This window comes from Ursus maritimus, unplaced genomic scaffold (genome assembly GCF_017311325.1).
Source record: "Ursus maritimus isolate PB19 unplaced genomic scaffold, ASM1731132v1 scaffold_27, whole genome shotgun sequence".
NCBI classification, from domain to species: domain Eukaryota; kingdom Metazoa; phylum Chordata; class Mammalia; order Carnivora; family Ursidae; genus Ursus; species Ursus maritimus.
The window spans coordinates 32521302-32548030 of NW_024425230.1; the positions used below are offsets into that span (position 1 = coordinate 32521302).

At 46.3% G+C, this 26729-nt stretch overlaps 1 protein-coding gene across 1 annotated transcript in view; it reads right to left on the minus strand.

The window, feature by feature from the left end:
- Positions 1-26729, minus strand: part of THSD4 (thrombospondin type 1 domain containing 4) — a 513844-nt gene that overhangs the window by 420050 nt on the left and 67065 nt on the right. Inside the window, exons 4-5 of the mRNA XM_040642637.1 lie at positions 18460-18907; positions 6506-6608 (exon numbers count right to left, since the gene is read on the minus strand). Coding sequence (XP_040498571.1) covers positions 6506-6608; positions 18460-18907 — 551 coding nt within the window. The remainder of the gene's footprint in view (positions 1-6505; positions 6609-18459; positions 18908-26729) is intronic.

Consider the following 26729-nt stretch of genomic DNA (forward strand, 5'->3'; position numbering starts at 1 on the left):
TTTCCAGCTTTGGGGCTATTAGGAAAACACTGCTATGAACATTCTTAAACAAATCTTTTTTATGGACATATGACTGCTTTCATTTCTCTTGAATAAATGAATTTTTATTAAATGCTGAAGAAGCTTTCTTATTATAATACCTTGCAGAGAAACAATAATATACTTTCTGCAGGGGAAAAAGAAAATGCCTACTTTTCTTTTAGGACAGGGTAGGTTCATAGATACCATTCTATTAACCCCCGACTCCCTCTCCAAGAGCTTCATTCTTTCCATCTGCACACACCCTTGTTTCTCAACCGTTCCAAACAAACCTTTCTCTCTCCCCTTAAACTAGCAAACACTCTAAATACGCCTTTTTCATGGCAATTTTTTTAAAATTCCCAGTCGTATTCCCAACAGCCTACCATGGTTTTATTTTTCACTTCTCATTCTCTCTTTGACCTCTTGCAGTGTTCAGCTGTGTTGACTGGTGCTCACTCGCTCTTTCTCTCTCTCCCTATCTTGCTTTATAAGAAAAGCTGAACTTTAATTACTCAGTTAATTTTTACTGTGAAAACAGGTAGCCAAAGACTGGTCTTAAATGCTCACAACTGTACAACTCCTCCTCTTGGCTTCCATACTCATTGACAGGAGAGATTCCATAGCCAGACTCTGGGGTTTGAACCTGGCTCTATCCCCTGCTAGCTGGGCGACCCTGGGCAAGTTATTTAACCCTTCTGTGCCTTTGTTTCTTCTGTAAAATGAGGCTGATAATAGGACCCAGCTCACAGGGTTATTGTGGGCATTAAATGAGCTAGCACCTGCAACTGTGCCTGGTATATAGTAAATGCTCAATAAAGACAAGCAGTCTCTACTATCTTATTTGATCCTCACTGTGGTGTATGTAATAAGAGAACTTTATAAAGCATGGTTGACTTCATTAATACAAGAAATGACACCATGGCATTATGATGCCTTCCCCTTGCAGCCCTCTTTAATGGTTGAGCCTCTTTCCCTTGCTTCTTTAATACGGACACACTGCAAAGCTGCCTCCTTGACGTCACTGTCCTTATGATTCTATGCTCTCTTGAAGGTTTCATCCATTCTGGTGGCTTTAATTATCACACCAAGGCCAATGACTTCAAATACAGGTCGACGATCCTTAAATTTCAGTGTCTCATCCCCAACTTTCTGCTCGACATCTTGCTACCATTCAAACTCAACATGTATAAAACTGAAATCATTGTTTTGTTTTCACAAAGAGGCTACCCTCAGGATTTCTCTTTGTCCTCAATGATATACTCATACACCAAATACATATGGCCTAGTCTTGCCAGTTACTCCTAGACCTGTATGAGAGAGCCTGAGAACGGATCTTGTTAGGGTATCACTGGAATACTCTTCTTGTTTCCCTACGGCCTGTCCTGTCCACCTGGAAAGGTTCATAATGACTACAGACTCTGCAGGAGGGGTGGGCTGCGGGGGTGAACATGCAGGTACCTGGGAAGGAAGCAGCTTCATTAAAACACAAGCATCCTCATCCCGGGTCCAGCAGGACTTGGTCCCAAGCCTTTGCACCTCACGTCCCACAGTTCTGATTACACTGTGAGTGTTTTTATCTGGCAGCCCTTGCCCCATGCCCGAACGTGGTGTCCGTGCCAGGGCAGCCTGCAGGACCGGCGGGGGATGCAGCAGCACCCCTGGGCACCTGGGCGTCAATGTTCCATTCTGCACCTCCGAGCTCTACTCAAGGGGAAGAACTTGAGCTCAATGGCTCAGGGCCCTGTGCCTATGAGAGGCTGTGTGGCACCTTTAATATTCCCTGGAGCAAAACCGACGAGTCTTGCAAGCAGCCTGATCGAAGTCCCCTGGACGTCTAAGGAAGGCATTCGGGGGATTGCGTCGCAGCTTCCTGCCTGCGCTAGTCGTGAGGGCGGGTCACAGATACTCCATTTCTCTTCCTCTGAGCATAGGGTGGGATGGCACCTCCCTGCTGCCCTTGAAGTTCAGTGTGACAGGCAACTTGCTCTGGCCAATGAGATGTGAGCAGAAACAACAGGGATGGCTTCTGGCAGAAGCTTCAAGAATCCGTGCATGATTCACTTGTTCCCTGACCCCACCTCTGTGGGAGCATAGGGCGACAGGCAGCCTCTGCCAGCCTGGGGCCCCGAATGAGCAGAACACATACTCCATTACATGCGTAGCATGAGCAAGAGACCAACGGGGCTTCGTGAAGTCCTTGGGACTGGGGGGTTCTCTGTTACTGCACACCGTCTAGGCAATCCTGACAGATACCGCGGCCCCGACCCCATGACCGGTTGGCAACCTCCAACTCTAACTCCTCCTCACCTCTGGCTTCGAGATTTCCCCTCTGCTGAGTTCAGCCCTCAGGGCCACAAAGTGGACTTAAGCTACCCACACACAAAGCTGTCTCCTGATTCATGGATGAAGACTGATACCTGCTGCTGGGTAGCCTAGAGCGACCCGGCAAAACTTCGGCCTCTAATGCTGCCCAACCCCAGCGCCCTAATCATGAAAGCAGTACCACGTTCCCCGCTGTCAGCATCCAAACAAGAGTCTTCCTATTACTGCGGCTCATGCTGGCTAGGCTGGCGGCAGAATTTATTGTCCCAGATGGTTTTGAGAGTGAAAGGGGACTGGGCAACAGGTATAAAACTCTGCTGTCCCAGGCACCCTAACTCTAACACCATCATCTCTACAGTCTGAGGTCTAGGAGTTTGAGAAAAATTCCTAGAGGCATTATCTCGGGAGAGATCGCCATATCCAGGAAATGTGACTAAAGGCTGAAGCCGAGGCATGTGGTAAAATTAATGTGTTTATCAGAGTGCACTCTGCTTTTACTATTCTATGTGGCATTGCACTGAGTGAGCGCAGCTGTTTCTCTAAGCAGGCACATGCGAATAGCGGTAGACACGCAAACAAAACTAAGAGCCCAATGCAAAATCCAGCCGGGAAGTCTGAGCACCGTGCAGAAGCATTAAGAGCGCCTTCCTCCCGCAGGTCAGCCTGGGAGTCATTTACAAGGAAGGAGGACAAAATCAAGAAAACAATCTTAGTAGCAGAAAGAATGATGGAAACAAAGTCAAAGTAAATGCAATATCAGGAACCATGGGCTCCTCCTCTCCTGGGCACCCGAGACATATTAATGTCGGTAAATATTTTCAAAGAATGCTGAATCTTCTAGACAGAGTAACACATCGCAGACGGTAAATGATTTCTCTAATCTGCTGTTTTGCATTTTCCTTTACTTTGTAAAACACCACGATTCTAATTGGTTCATTCAAAATCTTATGGCTTATGATCAAGAAGTATGTAATGATTTTTGAAAAAGCTGTTTTTCTGTGTCCCAATCCCCACTTTCCACTGGGTTTCTGTCACTCACAACCAAGACTTCTAATTAATATATCTACCAAGGAATAGTGCTATATAATGTGAATTCAAATAGTTCCCCATAATCTGGGTGGGGAAGAGAGGGTGGGGTATATGTAAAAAAGATTGGCCATGAGCTGGTAACTGTTGAAATTGAGTGATAAGTAAAGGAGCTTATTATTATCAACTATCAACCTATTCTCTCTCTGTCTACATATGTTAAAGCAAGTGTTAAAAAAAAATCTCACAGGCCTCATACTTCAAGTCCAGCACAAATCAGGGCAAACCAAGGAACAAAAGAAGCAGAATCTATCATAAACCAGACAATATCAGACATGTAAAGAGCATAGCTATAATACATGAAAACTTCAGCGCAAGAATTCTTTGCAATACGCAGGGCTTTGGATATGAGACCTGGCTCTATGAAGGCCTGACAGGAGCAGGGGGCCTTGGACAGCCATGGCTGGCAGATGACCAGCCCGAACTATGCAGACAAGGTCCGGCCCTGTACTTCAGCTCCAGGCAAAACAATGGAGTAGACATCGCCCTGCTGGAAGAATTTGCCCTTCCTCCCAGGTAATCCCAATAAAGCAGCTATTATCAAAGACTGGCAATAAAGTGCGGGTGTGGCTCAGACAAAGGCCTGGGTTACCTCTTCTCTAAATGTTCACTGACAACTACCACTGTTCTGACGCAACAATATCTCTCACAGTTTATAAACACAGCCACGATTCTGTGTCTTCATTTAGGCTAGAGCCACCACCACTTCTGGGGTCCTGCCTTCCCCTGGGATTAGAGGTTCTCAACCCCGGCTGCCCATCAGAATCACTTGGGTCTTTAGAAAAACGCTGGTGTCCAGGCTGCACCTTAGACCAATGAAATCACAGTCTCTGGGAGCAGAGCGCAGGCGTCAGTATTTCCGGAAGGCTCCTCGATGATTCTAGTGATCAGCTCGGGCTGAGAAGCACAGCCTCAGGTAGACAGGACCCATCAGATGCTCATTCACCGTAGATCCGTGCCTCACTTCTCTGGGCCTCCCCCGCTGCTGCTCGGACCACCCCCACTTTCTGATCTACTCATGTGGGCAGACCTCAATCACTCCAGAACCTAGTTCTTTCCTCCTTCTAGTAGTTTCCTAGGGCTGCATGACAAAATACCACAAACTTGGTGGCTTAAAACAACAGAAGTATACTTCCAGGACTTTAGGTCTAGGGGCTGGAAGTGCAAAAGCAAGGTGTTGGCAGGCCACTCTACGCCAGGATCCTTTCTTGCCTCTACTAACTTCTGGTGGTTGCTGGCCCTCCTTGGTTCGTGGACATATCACCCCAATCTCTCCCTTCATTGTCACTTGGCTCTCTCCCTGGAAGTCTGTGTCCTTTCTTGTTTTCTTATAAGATCATCGGTTACTTGATTAAGAGCACACCCTACTCCAGGAGGACCTCAACGCCTTCCATCTGCAGGAACCCTGTCTCCAGATGGGGACACATTCTGAGGTTCCAGGAAGCACAACTTTCAATCTGGGGCGCTCTTACTCACCCATATAGAGCAACTCTTAGACTTTATCTTCATCAGAATGCATCTAAGACCTAGCTGGGAGCACAATGCCCTTTAAAAAATGTTTTACTTTGGAATCACTTTAGACTTCTAGAATAGTTGCAAAGATCATACAGAGTTCCTGTATGCTCTTCACCCAGCTTCCCCTAATGTTAATATCCGATAAGACCATGATACACTTATAAAAACTAAGAAATTCCCACGAGGACAATATTGTTGACATAACTATATACTTCATGCATCTTTCACCAGGTCTCCCACCCATGCCCTTTTCCTGTTCTGAGATCCAAATCAGGATACCAGCTTGCATTTAACACAATGCTTTTCAGAATGAAAAGGGCCACGGCCAAGCTCTGATTCACGGCATCAAAACTTCACTGCAGGCATCCTTCCCGAGCTCGCCCTCCAGCCTCTCAGGCCGCTTCACATTTGCATCCAGCTGACTCTGTGCTTCATCTCTTCTTCCTTCCTGTTTGGATCTGGTAACCCCAAATTTTTAGTGAAGTGAGTTCTTAACAGTTTTGAGGTCATAGGACCACTTTGAGAATCCACAAGAAGCTACAGACTCTCCTCTGAAGAAAATGCACAGACAAAAACCATTTTGCATCCAATTTCAGAGCAGATATCAAGGCCTCCCTCTTCCCCCAGGGTCCCCACTGAGACACGACTTCCCACACTTTGGCTTCCACAGGCACTGGTTTTGTGATGAAATCACTATGAAGCCTTCTCCCAGGACAATTTCTCCAGCTCTTGAATGTGGCGGCAGTGCTCTGCACTCTGGGTTTTGGCCAATACCAGGGATCCCGACAACTGCCTTGGGCCGACAGTGGACACTGAGGGTGGCTGGACTCTCCCCTTCTGGTCACCTTGACTGCCAGTACTTAACCCCACAAGTTTTGGTTGACCCATCCTCTCTTTGGAGCCCACTTTCTCTGTAATGGAAGGAAACTCCCAAAATGTAATACTTCTCAGTTCGAAAGGCGTGTCATCACCTCAGTTTCAACTAAGAAAAGTGACTCTGGAATCCAGAGCAGTATTACCAAGTTCTATCAACATCAGATCTGCTGCCATTTTGAAATGGCAGGAACCTTGGTACCAAGGACAATGCCTGCCTATAGCATTTCAGCTTTGGAAACAGCATGCGAAGCCCCCCCCCGCCCCAACACACACACACACACACTCACGAAAGCCAAACAACTGGCAACTCTACAACCCTATGCATCCTCTGAAGCCACCACACAAGCCTGGAGCAGGAACCAAGGGAAAGGGAAACTGTCCACTCAATCCTCACAACCTTGATTTGAACTTCTCGCTCCCCCCAGTTCCTCAAACGCTGTTCTGTCCCACTCACCTGGTCATCCTCAGATGCCACTCTTTTCTATCAATGCCTCATCTGTCTGACTGATGGTCCAAGGGTCCTCTGAGCTAAACTGCCTGCTGGTTCTCCTGCATCCTGGGGCCATACTTTGCTCCCTACTGCCACTCGAATCAGGATCACAATTCTTCCAGCATCAGGCAGAAAGGAACAGGGTTGGGGAATCACAATAATAACTCCTCTGGACAGAGCCGGGTCTAGTCTTACCTTCTGCAAATGGTTCCCATTCATAGAAGCGGCCCATGAATGGCTTGTTGTTGTAGGATGCACACTGGACCTCCCGGATACTTCTACTGCTTTCTGGACACACCTAATAAAGCAGGTATTAAATATGCAGTTAATGTCTGCATCTTTTTATAGCCCCAGCTCCACCCCAGGAGACCTCTCCAACTTTAAATGCCGGTCCTCCTCCACCAAAAGCAGTGTTTCTCAAACTGTGCGGATCACCTGCATCAAAAATTTAAAATGCAGATCTCAAGGCTTCAGTCCAAGTTTACTAAATCAGAATCTTTGGAAGGACACTAAAATTTTAACAAGCTCCCCAGGTTAAGCTTTTGCACCATAATTTGAAAACCACTAACCGAAACCTTCTGCTCCTGACAAATTGGTCTGCTCACCTCCCCCACAAAGGCCATCCATTTCCATCTGTTTGACTTTGTTCGTGCCATTTCTGGACATGGGATAATATTCACAGCAAGCATGTACAGAATCCTTACCATGTCCAGGTACTTCTTTAAACATATTACACTTACTAATGCATTTAATCCTCACAGTGACCAATGAGGCCAACCCGCTAGTTTTGCAGATTTTTCACAGATGAGCAAACTGAGGCACAGAGGCTGGAGTTGAGGCTAAGTGGTCTGGTGGCCACCAGGCTGCATGTCAGCGTCCGTCCTATCTTGTCTAAATTCTCTCCACCATCTAACGCCACAGCACCCAGCCTTCAGCATGAAAAAGAATCACCCAGAGATCTCATGGGAAATGCAAAGTCCTTCCCTCCCCCAAGGATGGTCAGTCAGTAAGTCTGGGATGAGGTCCAGGAATCTATATTTTATCAAATTATCCAGGTAATTCTGATACACTACACTACTCAAAGAAAACATCCAGCTCCCTGTGGTTTCTTTCTTTATTTATAAATGATAAATATGAGCAAAGTGTGACATGAAAGAAATAAATATGAAATATAATAATGAGATCAGAATCTCTAATTCAAATCATGGATAAAGCATGATCTACCTTTTTAAAACCTAAGTACGCTCTTACTTAAGTGTGGGGTGTGTGTGTGTGTGTGTTTTAATAATCGGAGGAAAAGGAATCTGGCCTCTTAAATATTAAAAACCCTGTGTATAAGAGGTCTCTGGAATAAACTGCTAATAAGGTAGTTCAAAGTCCTGAAGGATTTATAAAGAAATCTATGGTATGTATCAGGTCTTTTGAAGAGGAGGGAACGAAGGGAAGAATAAAACCTGGTGAAGGAAAAGTGTCTCTTGCTTGATAAAGGACAGTCAGGCAAGGCTGCTGCTACAAACACGCGGGTGGTCATTACGCTGCTGTAGCCTGAACCAAACCATATGGAGCAGGAAGCCATGGGAAGCAGAATGTGGTAGAAACTGGTGGGGGAAAAAGGGCCCGGTGGATGGACAGGGTGGGCTGAGCTGTGACCATCAGTGAGAAGCCAACAGGCCGGGGAAGCCTGTCTCCTTGGGCTCTGGAAGCCAGGCTGCCGGCAGCCCCCAAGCCAGAACCGTGTAGGCGTCCAGCAACACCAGCTGTCTCCATGAAGGATTTGGCACTGAGATTTTTTTGACCACCCTTAGGACAGATCCAGAGTTTGACAAGGATGTGATCCGTTGGGTGACTTGGGAGAAGTCACCATCCTTGCAAAGAGAAAGAATCATTAAGGGGTTTGCTAAAAATACAGATTCTCTTTGGTGCCTGGGTGGCTCAGTTAAGCATCTGACTCTTCATCAGCTCAGGTCACGATCTCAGGGTCGTGAAATCAAGCCCCGCATCAGGCTCCATGCTGAGTGCGGAGTCTGCTTCAGATTCTCTCTTTCTCCCTCTGCTCCTCCCCCAACTCACAGGTGCTCTCTCTCTTTCAAATAAATAAATAAATAAAATCTTTTAAACATACAGATTCTCAGGCCTCACCCCAGTGGGAGGGGAGGGAAGGGGTCCAGGAATACATACTTGAAGAACTCCCTTGCTGATTCTGGCCCCGCCAGCCTGGCACCAGACCACAGCAGCAGTGCAAGGCCACACCCGAGCCTCAGTCTTACTCTGTGCTGGTTAACATGCAGCCACAGTGTTAGAGTAGTGACAATCAAATCCAACCCTTTACTTTAGAGATGAGGACACTGAGGCCTGGAGAAGTGGCGCAGCTTGCCAGAGGTCACAGTGACAGAGGGACAGGGCCCAGAGCACTGACCACCCACTCTAGCCCTAATCAGAAACTAGAGATTAGCTACTGGGTTACATTTTTTCATACTGGAAACAGACCAGAACAAGTGGGCAAATGTCCTGTTCCTCAAATAGCCACACCTATGGAAAGCCAAGCTGCTCTGCAGTGAGGCTCCAGCCAGAAGCCACCCTTAATTAGTCTGTTAGCAGTTATCAGAATTGGAAGCTACAGACCACAAAAACTCAGCCAGTCTGCTTAACCCCTTTCTCTTCCAACAGCACAATATGCCAAGAGGCTGGACCATGAACCAATGGATCTGTAGAATCATTCTGAATTGCTCAGTACTTGATGATATAAATGTATATTTCATGACATGGAACGTAGTCCACAACCCACTAAGCAAAAAAAAGTGTTAATTGATTGTGTGTGCGTGTGTGTGTGTGCGTGTGCACACAGAGAAAGAGAGGTTAAAGGCATTATCTCTGGAAGGTGGGTTATAGATTTTTTTCTTTTCACAAGAAAAGCAAGCTTTTTTGTGTATTGCATTGTCTAATTTTTCTGCAATAAATATGTAGTTTTTATGTAATAAACATGTATCATTACTAAGTCCTTCCAAACACTTTGGCCCTTCGCCAGCTTTACACGTGCTTGTAGTTTATAATCTTAGGGTATGTTCTGATGCCCCACTAATGCTCTTACTCCATCCATATGCATCCGCCAAGCCAACCAGTCACCTGTGAGGGATCATTCAGGGCATCCTGTCCCAGGTCACCAACAAGTTCTTTATATCTGAGCCTGGCCCAGTTCTCTCCTGAGGCAGGGGGGCTTTATGACAAGGGGGCTTTGACGCCTTGCCCGAGAAGTCCTAGCGGCCGAGGTCGGATTCAGCCTACGAGGCCTGGTGAAGTGACCTTGGCTGTAAAGATCAGGCAGTTGCAGATTGAGGACGAAAACCAAGCAGGCTAGGGAAACACGGCTTCATGTCTTTTGTGGGTTACATCTGTTTGTACTTGTCATACTATTATCAGTATACGATCTCCTCTCATTTTAACAGACTCTCTGAAGTTAAAACTTCCAGGTTACAGATCATTTTACATTTGTTACATTTTAAGTGGGCTGTTTCCTGATGCCATAGACTGACTCAGCCTCACCTTATCAGTAGCTGTCTCTAGTTTACACTGTGAGTTGGCTTTGGGCAGATTTCCTGCAGACACTAATCCTTTCCATGGACACAGATTCTTATAATCTTCAGGCCAGAAAAGTGAGCCATGTAGATAGAGATCAGGCTCATGCAGGATGGGGCTAGCAAAGCCCGGAGCTTCATCTCCATGTAATGCCTCTGGGAGATAACCTCCCTTCAAATGACTTCCTTCCACCCAAAAGAGGGAGGAATGTTTCCACTGGTCTCTTATGGGAAAAGGAATAAAGATGTACTTTAATATAATGAGCTGAATCTTTATAAAGCACTTCAGACCCTATCCAATGTTCCATCTAGACAATTGCCCAGGGTTGCTATGAGTTACAAAGAGTATTATGGAAACTCGGGCTATGTTCCTAGAGACCCCGGTTAATGTGAGATGACAAGTGCCTGCACCTAACTTCATTGCTCAAGAGGCCATTCTTGGTGATTGCATACTTATCTCTTGGTAATTAATTACTTTCAGTTCTTCAGTCAAGGGAAGGGCATCATACCCAATGAAGGTGGCACCAAGGAACATGACCTTGAAGTCTGCCTGGGTCCGACAGGCATTATTTTTATCCTTTGCATTGCTCTGGATTCAATCAAAAGACCAGAGACCAGCCTACAACATATGATGTATTTAACATCCCTGAACTGCTAGGGGAAAGTGGCTGTGTGGCCCTGGGCAAAGCACTTCACTTCTCTAAACCGAAATTATTGCATGTTGGTAGCAAGCTCCGCGGCACTCGCAGGGACTTTTTGTGAAGACCGGCTTAGTAATACATTAAAATTTCTAGCTCGTAATAATGCTCAGTAAATGCTAGCTGAGCTGGAATCTAAGTGGACATCAAAGATAACCCCAGCAGTTCCAGAAGCTTCCAGTGACTGACAGGTAGGTGTTCTGAGCAATGTCCTCCTCTCTCTTTCCCAGCTGGAAAAAGGGGTTTGGGTTTCCAGCTGCAGGATAATACAACCATGGATCAAAATTGCTTAGAAATTATCCAGCACATTTTTCAAATATGTTTCATATCTGCTTTCTCAAGTCACTTGGAACAAATTCAACCTCGCAAAAACTCTTGCCACCTGCTACCACTCCTAGCGTTCTCTGGACAGTCAGTAAGAGTTGGGTCAAGGTTTTGGATTTAAAACAACAACAACAAAAAACCCCTCCAGAATCCTGAGGTTTTCTTAGTCCTCAAACACCTTTTTTGCCCCATCCAAGTTCATAATGTTCTCCTAGAGAAAGGTGTTTCTCTCATTCAGTACATCCATCAAAGACCCAATGGATATTAAGATGACTAAGCCTATCTGTTCACCCAGAAAAACCACATATTTTTAAGTACTCTGGATAAATGTTCATACAAATCTAGGCCTATCCCAGGATTGCTTATTTATTTCTCCCTCCTTAGATTTATATATTTCTATGCTTATAAGAGGATCTAAACAAGAACATCTTTCTCCTAACTAATCAGAAAGCATACGGCCAAATGTAAACTTTTTAAAACATTTAAGACTTCTACTCCCCTCTAATTGCTACCCTGGAGATCATGTTAGTAAGAGTGGCCTCTTGACCCTCTGCCATCTGCTAGGACAGGGGAAGAAATTCCAAATATTCACTGTACCCCTACTACTGTGCATCAGGTGTTGTGACTATCAAGGAGACAGAGAAGAAGCCCTCGTTAATAGTCTCTTGCAGGGATTTTACAGGCCCTGGGGAGAAAAATACATCAGTGGAAACATGTAATGCAATGAGAAGAAGTTGGCAAACCGGGCGCTAAATTTCTAATCTTGCAAAACAAGGAGTTAACAGATCCTCCCTAATGTGGATAAATCAAGAAAATAGAAATTGTTTACATACTATATCTAATTAAAAATATAACAGAAAATAAAAACATGGCTAAGAGGGATCGGCAGTGTGGGAGGAAAGAGGGGTCATTTTTCATCTTTTGGAGTGAGGAGCTAACAGAGAAAATTTGAAGTTGATGTATCAAGAAGCAGAGGTATTAGTATGCTATTAGAGTTAATGGGGAGAATGACCCTAGGAACTAAAAATTAAAAATGACTGCAATTATATCCAGGAAGAGGGGCTGGGATACAGCTCTCTCTGCCACTGTGACGTTTCTTACTATTTGCACTACTCTTTATACTTATTAGAAGTGACAATTGGGAACAACTCATATATATGTGTATGTGTGTCTGTTTGACTCACATGTATATCTTCAAGGAGTTTACCATGATCCTAAAATCAGATGAGCAAAGGCTTCTATTTGGTAACTGCAGGAGTCCCAGGCTATCTAACAAAGTAGATTTCAATCTAGAAACTGTAAAACAATGATAACTCGTGAATACTGTGAAATAGCTTAAGATATTTAATACAGGTAGCTCAACTTCTAAGGCTTATATATATGCATGTTACTCAAATAGAAGAAATATGAAAATATATGAAATATGTTTATACGAAACATGTAAATATTGTACATACAAAAAATATCTTTACTATTTATATGTTCGCATATATTCATATAAGTATTTCATATGTATTTATGAAAGGTCACTGATAGAATAAGTCAGTAAGAGAACTTTCTATGGGAAATCCCAAGTGGTCTGAGGAGATGGAAAGCAGAAATTGATACAAAAAAGCGCTGACACCACATATATTTCCCAGATGAAGAGGCTGGTGATAACCTCATGATAAGGAGAAATTTACATTGAGCCTCCAGTTAGATGGCCTGTCCATCCCGTAAATGACCCCATCGTTCCTGGCAAGTTTCACATCTTACAGAATTGTTCTGAATTCTTGACCTGGCCCATTTATTTATTAAGTTCCTCCTTAAAGTACAGTCAGGAGGTTGTCTGTCAGCTCCTCTTTCATTCAATAGGAGAGTAGAAATGGGATAGAAGTAGATCCTGTCTCAAGAGAGCTTAGCTATATTTGGGATTTGTCCAACATCTTCCCTTCATTTGCACTTACTTGGAGACAGAAACAACTCCACACGGACAAATCCATTGTCTGAAGGCAGTCCCACTCCAGGGAAATTAACCAGAGAGTCACTGATACCAGAACTCATCGCATTGGTGTATGCTAAAAGCTGCTTTTAGCCCCAAGGGTTTTTCCCCACAACGTTAAGTGCACTCTGTCTAAACTCAGGATCACGTCTCCTTTGGCAGTGAAGCCCTTTAAAGTCATAACCCCGTCCCCACCCTGCACCAGCTGACTCACTCCAGCCTCCTTTCTCCAGAAGGAGCCAGAGTGTCCGTGTCCCTGAGGGAGAAAGCCTGAATTCTGAGTGCTTAAGAGAAGAAGGTGGGGAGAGAGACACCTCAGCCTCCCAACAAACAAACGGCATAAACAGTCTTGTTTGTTAATGCATTTAGCAAATAATAATACAAAACCCCAGAAACGGCTAGTAGAATGATTTTAACAGCATCCCCTCAGGCACTAGAGGGACTGAGATTTGGTTTTCTCTTTCCCCGTGGCACCCTTATAAAGACTCAAGTTCTTTGGCTTCCAACTCCTGGCCGTCCATGAACTTCCATGAAGAAGAAATCTATTTACTTGATTCCTTGAGCGCTCATTATTTTTAGCCACAGCTGAGAAAGCGCAGGGGTGTGGATAAACCACAGAGACCTCCCCATGCTGCCCCTTTGCTCTGGAGGACACACTCACAGGGGAAGACACCAATCACAGGAAACACATCTGTTTCTACCGAGAAGTCCCCCAAGAGTCCCCTTCTTGCTCCTTAGCCCCTCTGGGAACCCCTGTCACTTGCCCTCCCTAGAAAACCCTCCTGCACTTCTCCAGGAAGCCAAGCCAAGCTCATTTCCACTGCGGGGGGATTTCAAAGTGCCTCCCAGCCCGTGCAGGGGTGACTGTGCTCTCTACTTGTCATGACCTGATTATGAGTCTCTCCCACTGGCCTGTGAGCCACTGAGAGGCGGAGCTTGCATTCATCTCAGTGTTCCTGACCCACAGCCTACCACATGACCCCACCGCCAATGTCAATGCTGTTTATGGACTCCAAGTAAGACCCCACACTAGCGAGTGGCCTGGCGTGTTATACCAGTAGATGTCGAAGATTGGTGTCTGCTCTAAAAGACCCTAAGACTCTCTATTTCTAACTGGGGCTTGTCACCTTAACTTTCTCACATACAATGCAAGCAACAACAACAAAAAAAAATAGAACAAAAAAAACCCCTTCCTTATCTTTAAAGTCTACAGGGAGAGATCATTAGGACTGCATTTATTAAATATTTATTTTCTAGTATTTCATAGAGGACAACTTAATAGGAGCCAAACAATCCTAAAGACACACTAGATGTTTAAAATTCCCAGATGACATCACAAGGTAGGGCTTCACATTAAACATGCACATTTGAGGGTGTTAAGCATTCACTGGCAGGAACTTATCTCTAGTTTCACTTTCTCATCACTTTACACCTGACCCAAGGGTGACTGCACGGAAGCTACATCACACTTGACATGTTGGGGCTCTCAGTAATCGTGTTTTGTTTTGGGTTTTTTTTTAGATTTTCTTTATGTATTTGACAGAAAGAATGAGAGAGAGAGAGCGCACAAACAGGGGGAGCAGCGGAGGGAGAGGGAGGAGCAGACTCCCCAAGGAGCTGGGAGCCCGACAGGGGCTCGATCTCACGATCCTGGGATCGTCACCCAAGCTGAGAGCAGATGCTTAACCAACTGAGCCACCCAGGTGCCCCGGCAATCGTGTTTTATTGCTGGGCAAAGGGAAAGGACTCTGAACCCCGCCTAATCCAGGGGACAAAAGGAGACTCTGAGGAAGTCTGACCACCTCAACCACAATTTTGTGACTGAGCATTTGGACAGTGACACAGACAGACTTTGCCCTGCTCCAAGCTCCGGAGAGGCACAGAAGCCACATTTGCTTCTCCAGATCAAAACGCCACATTTCCGAATGTGTCAGCTCCTGGTGTGCACCATCAACCCTGTGGAACAGGTGTTGTTATTACCCCCGCTTCCCAGATGCTCCCAGGGGGTTAGTGCCTCGCCCGAGGAAACCGGGGCTCGCATCCCGCACAGCCACTCCCCGAGCCCACTATTTCAGACGCCCTCCAGACTAACCTCCAATTAAACCAGCTGAGTAGATGGCTTTCCGACTCTGCACTGTGTTTCTCAAAGGCTCTCACGCATCTATCTCATGTATGGAGGTCAAGCAAGGCCTATGTGAAATCTCTGTATTGTGAGATGTTAAACAAAATGCCCACTAAAACTGCGATGATTTAAAGTGGATAGGAGGAGGCCAGAGGGAAAGGAAGGAGGGGCCCTACGATCTGGCAGGTGTCGGGGCGCCCTGAGACTCTGGCACAATCCTGCCTCCTGGTCTTTGACTAAGCTGTTTCTTTTGCCTCCAAATGCCCTTTTCTCTTTTGGCCATCCTTAGAAGCCCAGCTCAACTGTTCCCTCTTCAGTGGAGTCTTCCCCAACCCACTGGCTTCCTGCTCTATGCTCCCAGAGATCTTCCCCATCCCCAAGTGCTCCAGCACCAAGGGCAATGATGTCCAGGCTGCGGCACTGGGCACCATCTCTGCCCCTGGACCACAAGGGTGTTGCAGGAGGGACTGTGAGCAGTGATGAGATAGTGTTCCCAGATCTGGAAGCCTGCCAGACCATTTCCCCTAATTCACACCACCCCTCATATGCATTACCATACATCTCACAACTAAGACCTCTCCTGTGGGGGCAGTCTTAGAAAGAGGGGTATTCCATCGAGAACTTGTGTGGGATCTACTGGGCATTTAGTTTAAAGGATGGAGTTCTGAAATCAGGGGATCTTTCCAACCCACCCTGGCCTACCTTCCCTTCTTTTTCTTCTCCCAGATAGGAACTGGGAGAGATCTCTAAATGCATGTATTCCTTTTTAATCTTTGGAGAGGACAAAAGTGATAATTTGTACTCCCTAGTTGACTAGTACGATTTTTCACAATACTTCCCTTCACCTCTTTCCTCTTGGAGTAGGAAGATTTATACAATTTGGTGATTCATGTTATCTCTTCATGTTGCCCACTGGGGAAGGGGTACATAAATATCCACCTGAGGTCATCCACGCTAAGGTGTCAGAGCACACAGGTCCGCATAGGAAGTGTGCAAGTCAGAGTCCACACAGCAGGACTGAAACAGCTCTCTTCAGAAAGGCCTGCTTGAAAGATTGGGCCTTGGCTGGCATCTGGGAACTTGGATTTCAAAAGGGCTTCCATCACTCCCTGAGTGACAAGAGTGACTCACTATGCCCAAACTATTTGTATTAGCAATATAGTTTATGTTCAACCCCTGCTTTCCTCCTAGGTGTCTGGAATTTTGGTATGAGGCAGGCAGAGGGTGCCTATGTGACCAGCCCCCAATAAAAATCTTGGGCACCGAGTCTCTAATGAGCTTCCCTAATAGCCAACACATCACATGTGTTGTCACAAATCATGGCTGGGGGAATTAAGTACATCCTGTGTGACTCCACTGGGAGAAGACTCCTGGAAGCGTGTGCCTGCTTTCCTCTAGACTTTGCCCCATGTACCTTTCTCTTCACTGATTTTGCTTTTATTGTAATAAATCATAGCTATGAGTCTTCCCAGGAAATCATCAAACCTAGGAGAGGTCTTAGGGACCCTAATGGTAGGAGTTTAAATGGAGGTTAGGGGATGGCCCAAGTGCCCAGAAGCCACGGGCTTATAAAAAGAAGACAGGCAGTCATGGGACCTCTAAGGAATGGCATCTCTCAATAAGGGTAAGTAGGATGGGACTTGGGATGATGGGGTGCACTGGGGAGGACACTGTGAAATGTTACAGCCAAGAAAAAGGAACTAAAGCTATATAATTCTTTGTCAGCTTTCACCTCTCTGTCCTGGGTTTGAGGTGTTAATTTGCCCACTGCCAAATGATGGCAGCCATCATAAATTCACAGGAATTTTCTAAGGTGCCTTGTGATTCAATGTCTATAGTAGTGGAGTCATCCCAGCACCCAGAGAAGCCACAATGTCTACATGGAGAGAGGTGGCCCTGCTGTCAGCAGTACAGGCCTAGCAAAATGTGCATCCTTGAAAAATGTAGGTGAAGTGACAGAAATACTAAGTAGATATCGGGTCCACATATGTGCCAAATGCCCTCACTCTTTTTCTTTTTCTTCATGATTATGCGGTCTTCAAAATTAAGAAACATACTAGTCAATGGGAGAATGTGTTCTACATTAGAGATGAATTCATTTCATTTTATTTATTCTTTTAAAGATTTTAATTTTAATTTTTTTAAGAGAGAGAGAGTGTGTGAGGGGGTGGGCAGAGGGAGAGAGAGAATCTTACGCAGACTCCACGCCCAGTGCGGAGCCCGTCATGGAGCCAACGGCGCTTGATCTCAGGACCCTGAGATCATGACCGTGAGATCACGACCTGAGCCAAAATCAAGAGTTGGACGCTTAACTGACTGAGCCCCACTCCCACCCCTGGTGCCCCTCAATCTTAAGGATCCTTTAAAGGATAGTGATGATATTCAAGAACAGGGACCATGTATGATCACGGGCACAAGTATTTCTTTTCGTTTTATAAAACCTTGTCTTAACATCACCTCATTTGATCCTCCTAACGACTCTACAAGACAGATAATACGACTTTTCTTTCATCTTCCATGGCACCTGGTCCGTTACAAGACAAGCAGTGATGCTTAACTAAGACTTAATGGCTGACTGATTTGTAATGGCTTTAGAAAAATTACTGCTTTACAGAAATTAATAATTCCTGAAGACTGTCAGTGGAAGAACAGGCTCAAAAGCAATCCAGGCATTCAGAGGAATTATTAAAATCACAAATTAAGTCATTTCTATGGATTCTATAGCAGGAAATATATTTTTAATGAGGAAATTGAAGCTAATATGTAACAGCTGTCCTGTTGCCCAGTAACGGAGTATTAAGGCAGATTAAATTATTAATGAAAAATATAGCAACTTGGAAATTTAACCTTTGAACATCCTCTTACTCCTTTCTCTTTTACATATAGTCTTTAAACTGATATATTTTTTTAAAAACCACATTTGGTCATCCTGGGTAGTTCCCATTTATAATTTGCTTTGCTACTGATTAGCTATGGAATCTTCAGCAAGTCATTCACTCTCAGACTTCATCATACACTATCCAAAGTGCTCACGCCTGGAACGGCAGGACACTGAGTGGAACATACAGATGCTGGTCAAACCTCCCCCAATTGCCAAGTCTTGGGCACCACCACTGACAGCCCCAAACTAGCCAAACTGCCCTTGACCCACCGACCAGTGCACAAAGAATAAATATTGTTGATATAAAGTCCCTGAGAATGTGGAGGTTGTGTGATACGCGGCAACAGCAACCGTCAAGAAGTTATTCCTAAGTTACTGAAGTCACAACCTTAGGAAAAGGAGAAGCATCCATGGAGAGCTCATGGAGAGAAGCGTGAGGGTGAGAAGATATACAGGTGCGTTAACATGGCCTAAAGGACCGGGCCCTTGCTGTCTTCACGTGTTCACTGGCAAAGGAGAAAGAGGAGGAGGGGCAGCCGTCCCGGCCCTGCGTGGGGCAGTGTGTACTCACGTTGGTGTTGCACAGCTTGTACTGCCGATAGGCCCCAATGCAGGAGATGGCTGCAGACCGGGCGGGCTGTGAGAAGCTCTGAGCTGCCCTGGGGGCCCCCATGCCATGGTTGCTGCTGGTTTCTGGGCTGTGGAAGAGACTGGAAGCTGCAGGAAAGCTTTGGTCATGGGTCAAAGGCAGCTGGTAGACGGAGGCTTCGGAGGTCTGCAGTCCAGAACGAGGGCCACTGTCACTCTGGTACAAAGGCCCATGCTGGGGGGCCCGGTGGGCTGGCAGGCTGTAGCTGTGGTTAGGACCGGATGGCCCCTGCGACCTGGAATGTCCGGACGAGGGCCTCTGCCTCCGAAGCCTCTGCGGCGAGTGTGCGGAGTCCGTCTGCAGTGGTAAGATGTACGGGGCCTTACCGTAGCCATACTTGCCAGGGCCGATGGGACCACGGGTCCTGCTCCTAAAGAAAGACACAAAAGATGAGATGAACGGAGTCATAGAAGTTCCATATTAATCCGGAAGCTGTGGTCCATGGTGGAGGGGACTGGACAGGGATGGAAACTCTGGAAGAGAGCCTACGGTGGAACAGGGAGGTAGAGGGAGGGCATTCCAGGAGAAGGGGACGTAATGGAAGCTGGCGCAGAGAGGCTCCACGGAGGCTGGAAAGTCGAATGAAGGTGGGCCATGTGAGTGGTGGAAAATGAGGTTGGAACCATAAACTGTGGTCAGTATGTGACTGACGGCAGGGCCTTTGGGCCAGTTCGTAGGCTGTAGGGAGCCACTGAGGTTTTTTGAGAAGTATAAGGACATAATTGTAATTTCGGCTACAGTAACTTCGTGTTCATTTGTTTTCTCTGAAAATAATCTGTGGGGTTTTTTTCTCACTCAACTGTGCCTGATATTTCAGACCGGTTTCCATTACCGTTCATGCCCAAATAGCTTTTCCAGGTAAGTGGAATTTAGCTAAGCAACCACACCCTAATGCTGCCCTGAGGCCTGACCTGCACTGGGTCAAACTTAATCCCTGAAGAAATTAAAAGAGGTCAAACAGTTGGCTATCCATCACTCTTGAGGCAGCCCACACGGAACGCTGGGTGAACCAGCATCTTCACGTTGGTAGAATCTTTAGATTTTAAGACCTGTTGCCTTGTGAGACCTTAGAAAAATCACATAAAGAGTTGTGTGCTGGTAAATGTTTAATGACTGGTTTTCTGGGGGGCGGGGGAGCCCTGGTTTGTGGCATTTATCTACATGCAGGGTATAAACGCTTCGGCCACGGCCGACCACAAGCCACCATCATGAAGACATAATCAGCTCTAGTGAATGGGAGAGAACAGCTCCAGCACACCACATTGGATGTAAATTTATTATGCGACTACTGTTTACAAAACTCAGAGTTACGAATGGTCAAGAATATAAAAGTGAGTCAGATATGGTTCCCAAATCCCCAGCCTCACAACAGAAAGCAACCAGAACATCACGCAAGGTGGGGTAAGGGCCTTGCAAGCAACTACACAGGATAATTTGGTAATTCTGAGGCAAGAGGAAGCATTTCTGTCTGCAGGGATGTGAAAAGGGTTTCACTGTCACTGGTCCGAGTTGGAGAGCAAGGTTCCGATACTCTGTGCAAGGACCTGAAGAAATCATTTCTTACTTCTTTGTAAAATGTCTGAGCTGGATCTAATGACCATGAAGGTCATTCCAGCTCTAAAATTATATGCTTCCATAATAATTAATTCTACATTTATGTAAAATTGGAAACGTGCCCAAGGGTTTCTACAGGATAGCCCCATTAAAAATAAGCACATTAAAACAGCAATCAAGGTGAAACATTAATTTCTGTCCTCATGAGGAAATTCTTTCTTCACTCTATGTAACCACTGAATATAAAATTTAACAAACCACAACTAATTATTAACATCTTTATCACTAATTGCACCTTCATTCTTAGCTGATACGGTTTTGAATTAAACTGTGCTAGTGTTTATTTTGCCTTGAGGCATTTCTCGATTAATCTTGGCAACACTTAGGACTCTGTTAATGATGGGGGATCCAGCGTGCTGCTTTAAGAGACGCAATTAAGAAGTTAGTCTTAAATATATATATAACTTGGAAGTAATCTGCCTTTTTCTCTCTTGTGGCAGGCCAGGTAAAATGAATGACATCATGTAAGGGCGAGGGAACGAATTTCTGTATGTGTGTGCGTCTTTCTTTTTAAGATCTGAAAGCCTACCAAGAATTCCAACCTCAAAGTAAGGGCTGGGCGGAGACACCAGCTGAAGATAATACAGAAATGAGGACACGTGGAGCAGTGCATCTCAAACCTGGACGTGCCCAGGAATCAGCTAGAGATCTCCTTAGAGGCAGATTCTGATTCAGTTGGTCTGGGGTGGGGCCTGAGACTCTGCATTTCCAAGAAGCTCCCAGATGCTGCTGGTCCCGAGTCCCGCAGCTTTGAGGAACTGAAATTCCAAACCAAAGGGTAAGAGTGCAACCATAAAAGTGATCATTCTTTTTCAAAGATTTATTGATTGATTGGAGAGAGCGAGAGTGTAAGAGCCGTGGGGGAGGGGGCAGAGAGAGAGGGAGAGAGAAACTCAAGCAGACTCCTGGAGAGGGGCTCGATCTCCTGATCCTGACATCATGACCTGCGCCGACACCAAGAGTCAGGCGCTTAACCGACTGCGCCATGCAGGCAGCCCAGGAGTGATCATTTTCAATGGAGAACAAGAGCTATAACATTTTCTTCTGACATAACAGAAATCTGCTGGCCTGGGCCCCACTGCAGCGCTGCGATGAGCCACTGAATCAGGACTGACTTGATCCTGCTCTTGAGGGATGGAGGCAGCAGAGGGAGAACCTACTATTGGCTGATGACTTGAGTAAGCGTCTTTCCAAAGGCCGCCCATCACCCCAAGGAGGTAACCTACACACGTGCCAATGGACATTTTCATATCCACACTGCGTTCCAGGAATCTCGGCCTAAACTAGAGAACAAGGCACAACCCACAGGAACAGCAGCACTGCTGGAAAGACGATGTTTCAAAAACAAACGAGCAACTACCTCTGATGAACAGGCCAACGAGAATGAGCAGCGGGTCGGGGTGTGATTGTGCAAGACGGGGTTTCTGCATCCTTGAGTCAGGACACTGGAACGAGGGGCAGACTCATCCCCCCCTTGGCCCAGACACCATGTGTTTTTCTTACAGCGGGCAGAGCTGATCATCCTGACGGTTCAGGATGGCCTCTTCCCCGGCAGGACAGAGTCCATCTGGACACTGGCAGGGTGGCCGACACGAACTAGGCAGATTTATGCAGCATGGGGATAATAAGCACAGATGTTGCCAAGGGAAACTGTGTGGCTAGTTAACCCTTCCAGGGAACATGCAATAGGTACCTGGGAGGCTACAGGCTCCATTAGTTCTGTTAGGTCTCCCCATAATCCATCTTTGGGATTTTACTTTGCATTCCTCACTTGTCAAATTTGGGGAACGTAGGTCTTGAGAAAGAAATAGAAAAAAAGCCCAGTTTGGCCATCAAAGGCCTAGGCGTGAGCACAGCATAGAGGTTATTGACTTGAGCCCTGAAGCCAGGTTTCCTGGGCTAGGATCCCAGCTCTGCCACTTACTAACTTATGCAGCTTTGAGTAAGTTACTCCATCTTTTGATGCGTCAGTTTCTTCACACGGGGCCAGGACGTGGATGAGGACCGTGAGGTGCACAGGATGCAGCACGAAAGGGTCATGCAGGTGCTGGTGGAACCTCAGAGTGCTGTCTCCTTGAACGTTGTGCCCAAGGGCCCCCACTCTTGGGACCAAGATGATAATAGTACCTTCCTTACAGGTTGTTGTAAAAAATAAATAGTAAGAGCAAAAGACTTAAAGAATGCTTAGCACAGAGCATGCATCATATAAGTATTTGCTTTAAAAAAAAGTTCTAACTTGGCCACTTACTAGCTCTATGAACTTCGGTGAACAATGCAGTATCCATCTTCTTACCTATAAAATGAGAGCACACCCACTAGGAGGGCTGTAATAAAGAGGAGAGATAACAGCAAGTGTGGGAGAAGATGCAGAGAACAGGAGGGAATGTCTTCGACATTCTTACCCTTTGGAAAGCAATCTGGAAGTTCCTCAGTAAAGGTAAATGTAGTGTTACCACACAACCCAGTAATTCCAATCTTAGCCATATACCCGAGAGAAATGAAAACACATGTCCGCACAAAAACGCGTACGTGAATGTACATAACCGCTTTCTTCATGACAGCTAGGAGACAGAAACAACCCATGTCCATCAAGTGATGAGTGGACAAACAAAACATCGTATAACCAAAGAACGGGTTATTATTCAACCATGAAAGGGACAGAGTACTGAGATATGCTACAATAGAGACGAACCTCAAAAACATTCTAAGTGAAAGAACACAAACACAAAAGGCCACATAGCCTATTGATACACACTACCCAGAAGAGACAAATCCACAGAGAAAGAAAGTGGGTTACACGATAGCCAAACTATGGAAGGAGCCCAAATGCCCAGCTACTGATGAATGAATAAAGAAGATGTGGTATATATACAATGGAATACTACTCAGCCATCAAAAAAGAATGAGCTCTTGCCATTTGCAATGAGGTGGATGGAGCTAGAGTGTGTTATGCAAAGTGAAATAAGTCAATCAGAGAAAGGCAAATACCATATGATCTCACTATATGTGGAATTTAAGAAACAAAATGGAGGGGGGAATAAAAGAGAGGGAGAGAAATCATGAGAGACTCTTAATGATAGAGAACAAACTGAGGCTTGATGGAGAGAGGTGGGTGGGGATGGGCTAGATGGGTGATGGGCACTAAGGAGGACACTTGTTGTGATGCGCAGTGGGTGTTGTATGTAAGTGATGAACCACTGACCTCGACTCCTGAAACCAATATTGAGCTGTATGTCAACTTACTAGAATTTAAATTTTTTAAAAAATAAATAATAATTAAAAAAGAAAGATTAGCAATTGCCAGGGCTTGGGGGAGGGAAAAATAGGGAAGGACAGCTGAAGGGTATGGAGTTTCTTTTTGGGGTGATGGAAATGTTCTATAATTAGACAGTGGAGATCGTAATACAGCCTGTGAATATAATAAAAACCACTGAATAATGCACTTTTTTTTTTAAGATTTATCAATTTTAAAGAGAGAGAGAGAGCACTAGAGCAGGGGGAGGGACACACAGAGAGGGAGAGGCAGACTCCCTGCTGAGCTGGGAGCCGAACACAGGGCTTGATCCCAGGACCCTGAGATCATGACCTGAGCTGAAATTGAGAGTCAGACGCTTAACTGACTGAGACACCCAGGCGCCCCACTGAATTACACTGTAAATGATTAGCTTTATGGCATATTAATTATATCTCAATAAAGCTGTTACTTTTTAAAAAATTAGACCATGAATAATTCCGGCGTTATCTACTTATAATGATGTTTTAAGGATCAGATTGAGGTTACCAATAGGAATGCACTTTCTGAATCTGGAAGCAGTTCTGTCCTTTCGTTTTCCATCATTTGCTCCAACAACCATCGAGAAACCTTCACTGAGCAGATTCTACGAACATCTATCGAACATCACGTGTGATGTCTTCTCTGCTCGCTCACCCTTCAGGCCCTGGTAACAGAAGTAAATGCAGAGCCTCCCTCCCCCACAGGATGGCTCAGTGACAAGAACCTGACAGTCAGGGCTCTGACACCAGGTTCCGGTCCCAGTTCTTCCAGTGGGTGACCTACTGTGGGTGTCTCGGAAATTGTTGTTTCTCAAGGTAGTGGCTGCAAATAGCATTTTGGAAAGGGCAACAAGCACATAAAATGTCTTCCTTACAACAGGCTGGCTGCCATCCAGGGCCTCATTATGTGTGAGGTTGTGCAGCTTGGTGACGTTCATCCCGGCCAGTGTGATGACTCCAGCACAGACGCCACATCTAGTCTCCTTCTTCTCAACCCTATGCACGTGCCCGGGAAATGTGTCATTACAACTGTCACCCGTAACTGACAACACCCACACTTCTCCTGCCGGCCCAGACCCTTCTCGTGAGTGTTAACCGCATATATCCAACTGACCTCTAGACTACAGAGTCTGCTTCTCAGCTGGGGGTCCTATCAAGATACAGCTTCTGATTCAAGAGGTCTGGCTGGACCTCTGTTCTGCATTTGTAACAAGCTCCCAGGTGATGCCGATGCCGTGGGTCTTGGGACCACACTCTGCCTACTCATCCCCAGAGACATCTCAAACCACACATTCAAGCCCAAATTCATCACCTTTCCCCCTACAAGACTATTCTCCTTCTAGTTGTTCCTCTAGTCTCCACTTGAGCAATTCTCAACTTGAGGAAGCATCAGGATCACCAGGAAGTCTTGTTAAAACGGGCCACTGCACCCATCTGCAAAGAGTCTAACCCAAGAGATCTGGGGTGGGATCTGAGAAGCTGCATTTCCAACATGCTGCCAGGCGTTGCTGATGCCAGTGGTCTGGGGACCACGCTGTGAAAACCACTGCTCTGTTTCAGCCCCACGTACCCCACCACCCCCTGAAGTCGGCTGGCTCGTCCACTCTCCCTACATCTTCATTTCAAACGCACACTCCTTGGCTTTGCCATCCAGCCTGCACGACACGGCTCCCGCTGCCTCTCCTGTCCTGACCCCAGCACCACACGGACCACCCACACCACACTCCATGCACTCATTTCTCATGCTCTGCTCGTGCTATTTGCTCTCGAGGCTGCCTTCTCCCCCGCCACGTCCTGGACTGACGACCTCTTCCCCCTCCGGGACTCAGCTGAAGCGTTACCTCCCCAGTAATGCTCTTCCTGGGGCGAGCCCGCCCCAACCCTTCACTGCCTCAAATCCACCTCCTTTTCTGTCATCCTCCCATTGGACCCCATGTAACTGTTTAGTTTCAGCATGATTTGTTTCGTCTGCCTTAGTTTACCAGGCTGCAGGCTCCTTAGGGGCAGGGGATGCCTCTTGTCCTGTATCACGAGAACCTGGCACAATGACATAGGAGGTGCTGAAGAACTGAAATACGGAATGAATAAATGGCTCATACCACAACTACCAAAGGAAGGAAAATCCCCCCTTCCCATTAATGCATCTGTTTTATTTCTGCTTTACAAAATATTGTCTTTTATGAAAAGACTGTTAAACTGGTGTGGTGCTGAGGATAAGGCCACCTCCTTCTACGTAAGAATAAAAGTCTCATCTGCTGGGAGACGTCATTCCTGGTCTCAACCCCCTGGAGAAGGAACAGGTTATAGGAATGGAAAGAGGGACCCAGCAGGGGCTGGGACTCGGCCTTTATCCTCAAAAGGAGGGAAGAAGTCAGGGGTCAGGGGCGCCTCCACGCCTGTCCATCAGAGCTGGAGAGCCAGCGGGCAAGGCTGGCTGGCAGCTGCTTGTGGCCACAGGACGGCTTGCCTCCTCTTTGCTGAGCACTGAGTAGGATGGGCCAGGCTGTTTGCGTTTCTTAGACTCTGCATGTTTATTTCCCTTTTGTTTGGCCGCAGAGCTCAGACAAGTCTCTGTGAGGGGTTGACCTCTCTCAGCTGTGCTAACATGAACCACACACGGGCCACCGCGGCCAGCAGAGCAGCAGCCCCTGGGATGGGCCAGCGAGGAGCCCCCGGGAGTCTGAGCCCGGGCACCGTGGGGAAGCTGGACCTCCACGAAGGAGGCTGGCAGTGAGGCCAGCTCCCCCTGCTCCAGGGGGAGGTCTCCCTGCCCTGCTTGATCCCAGGGACTCTAACTCTCACGGCATTTAGAGAAGTGGCATTCCTTTGAGGTACCTGAGCTAAACCGCTAGGGAAGCAGAAATCAGTTCTTCTGTAGGGAAGATGGGAGATTATTGAAGGCTGGAGATGCCAGGCAGAATCAGGGGTGCTGGGGAGTCCCCATGCCAGACGCTGCTGAGAAAGTCTGAGCTCCTACGGACTCCTACTACATCCAATAAATCATCTCCACATGATTTTAAGGAATCCTTGATGCCATATTCGCACTTGCCACTGTTACTACATATCAAAACGAAACTCTTACAAAGCCAATGTTTTGGGGCACATTTGGCTGGCCCATCTCCAGACCTGAGACAGGCCTGAGGAAATACAAAACTAAGTATCATGGACTCCTGGTTACAAATGGGGGGTGTTGCCTCCACGTAAGCCCCCCAGATACACACATTCTTCCTCCCTTCCTCCCCTCATTGAGGAAACAAAGCATTTCCACTTGGCACCTTAAGCCGGGAGAGAGGGAAGGAGCTGTC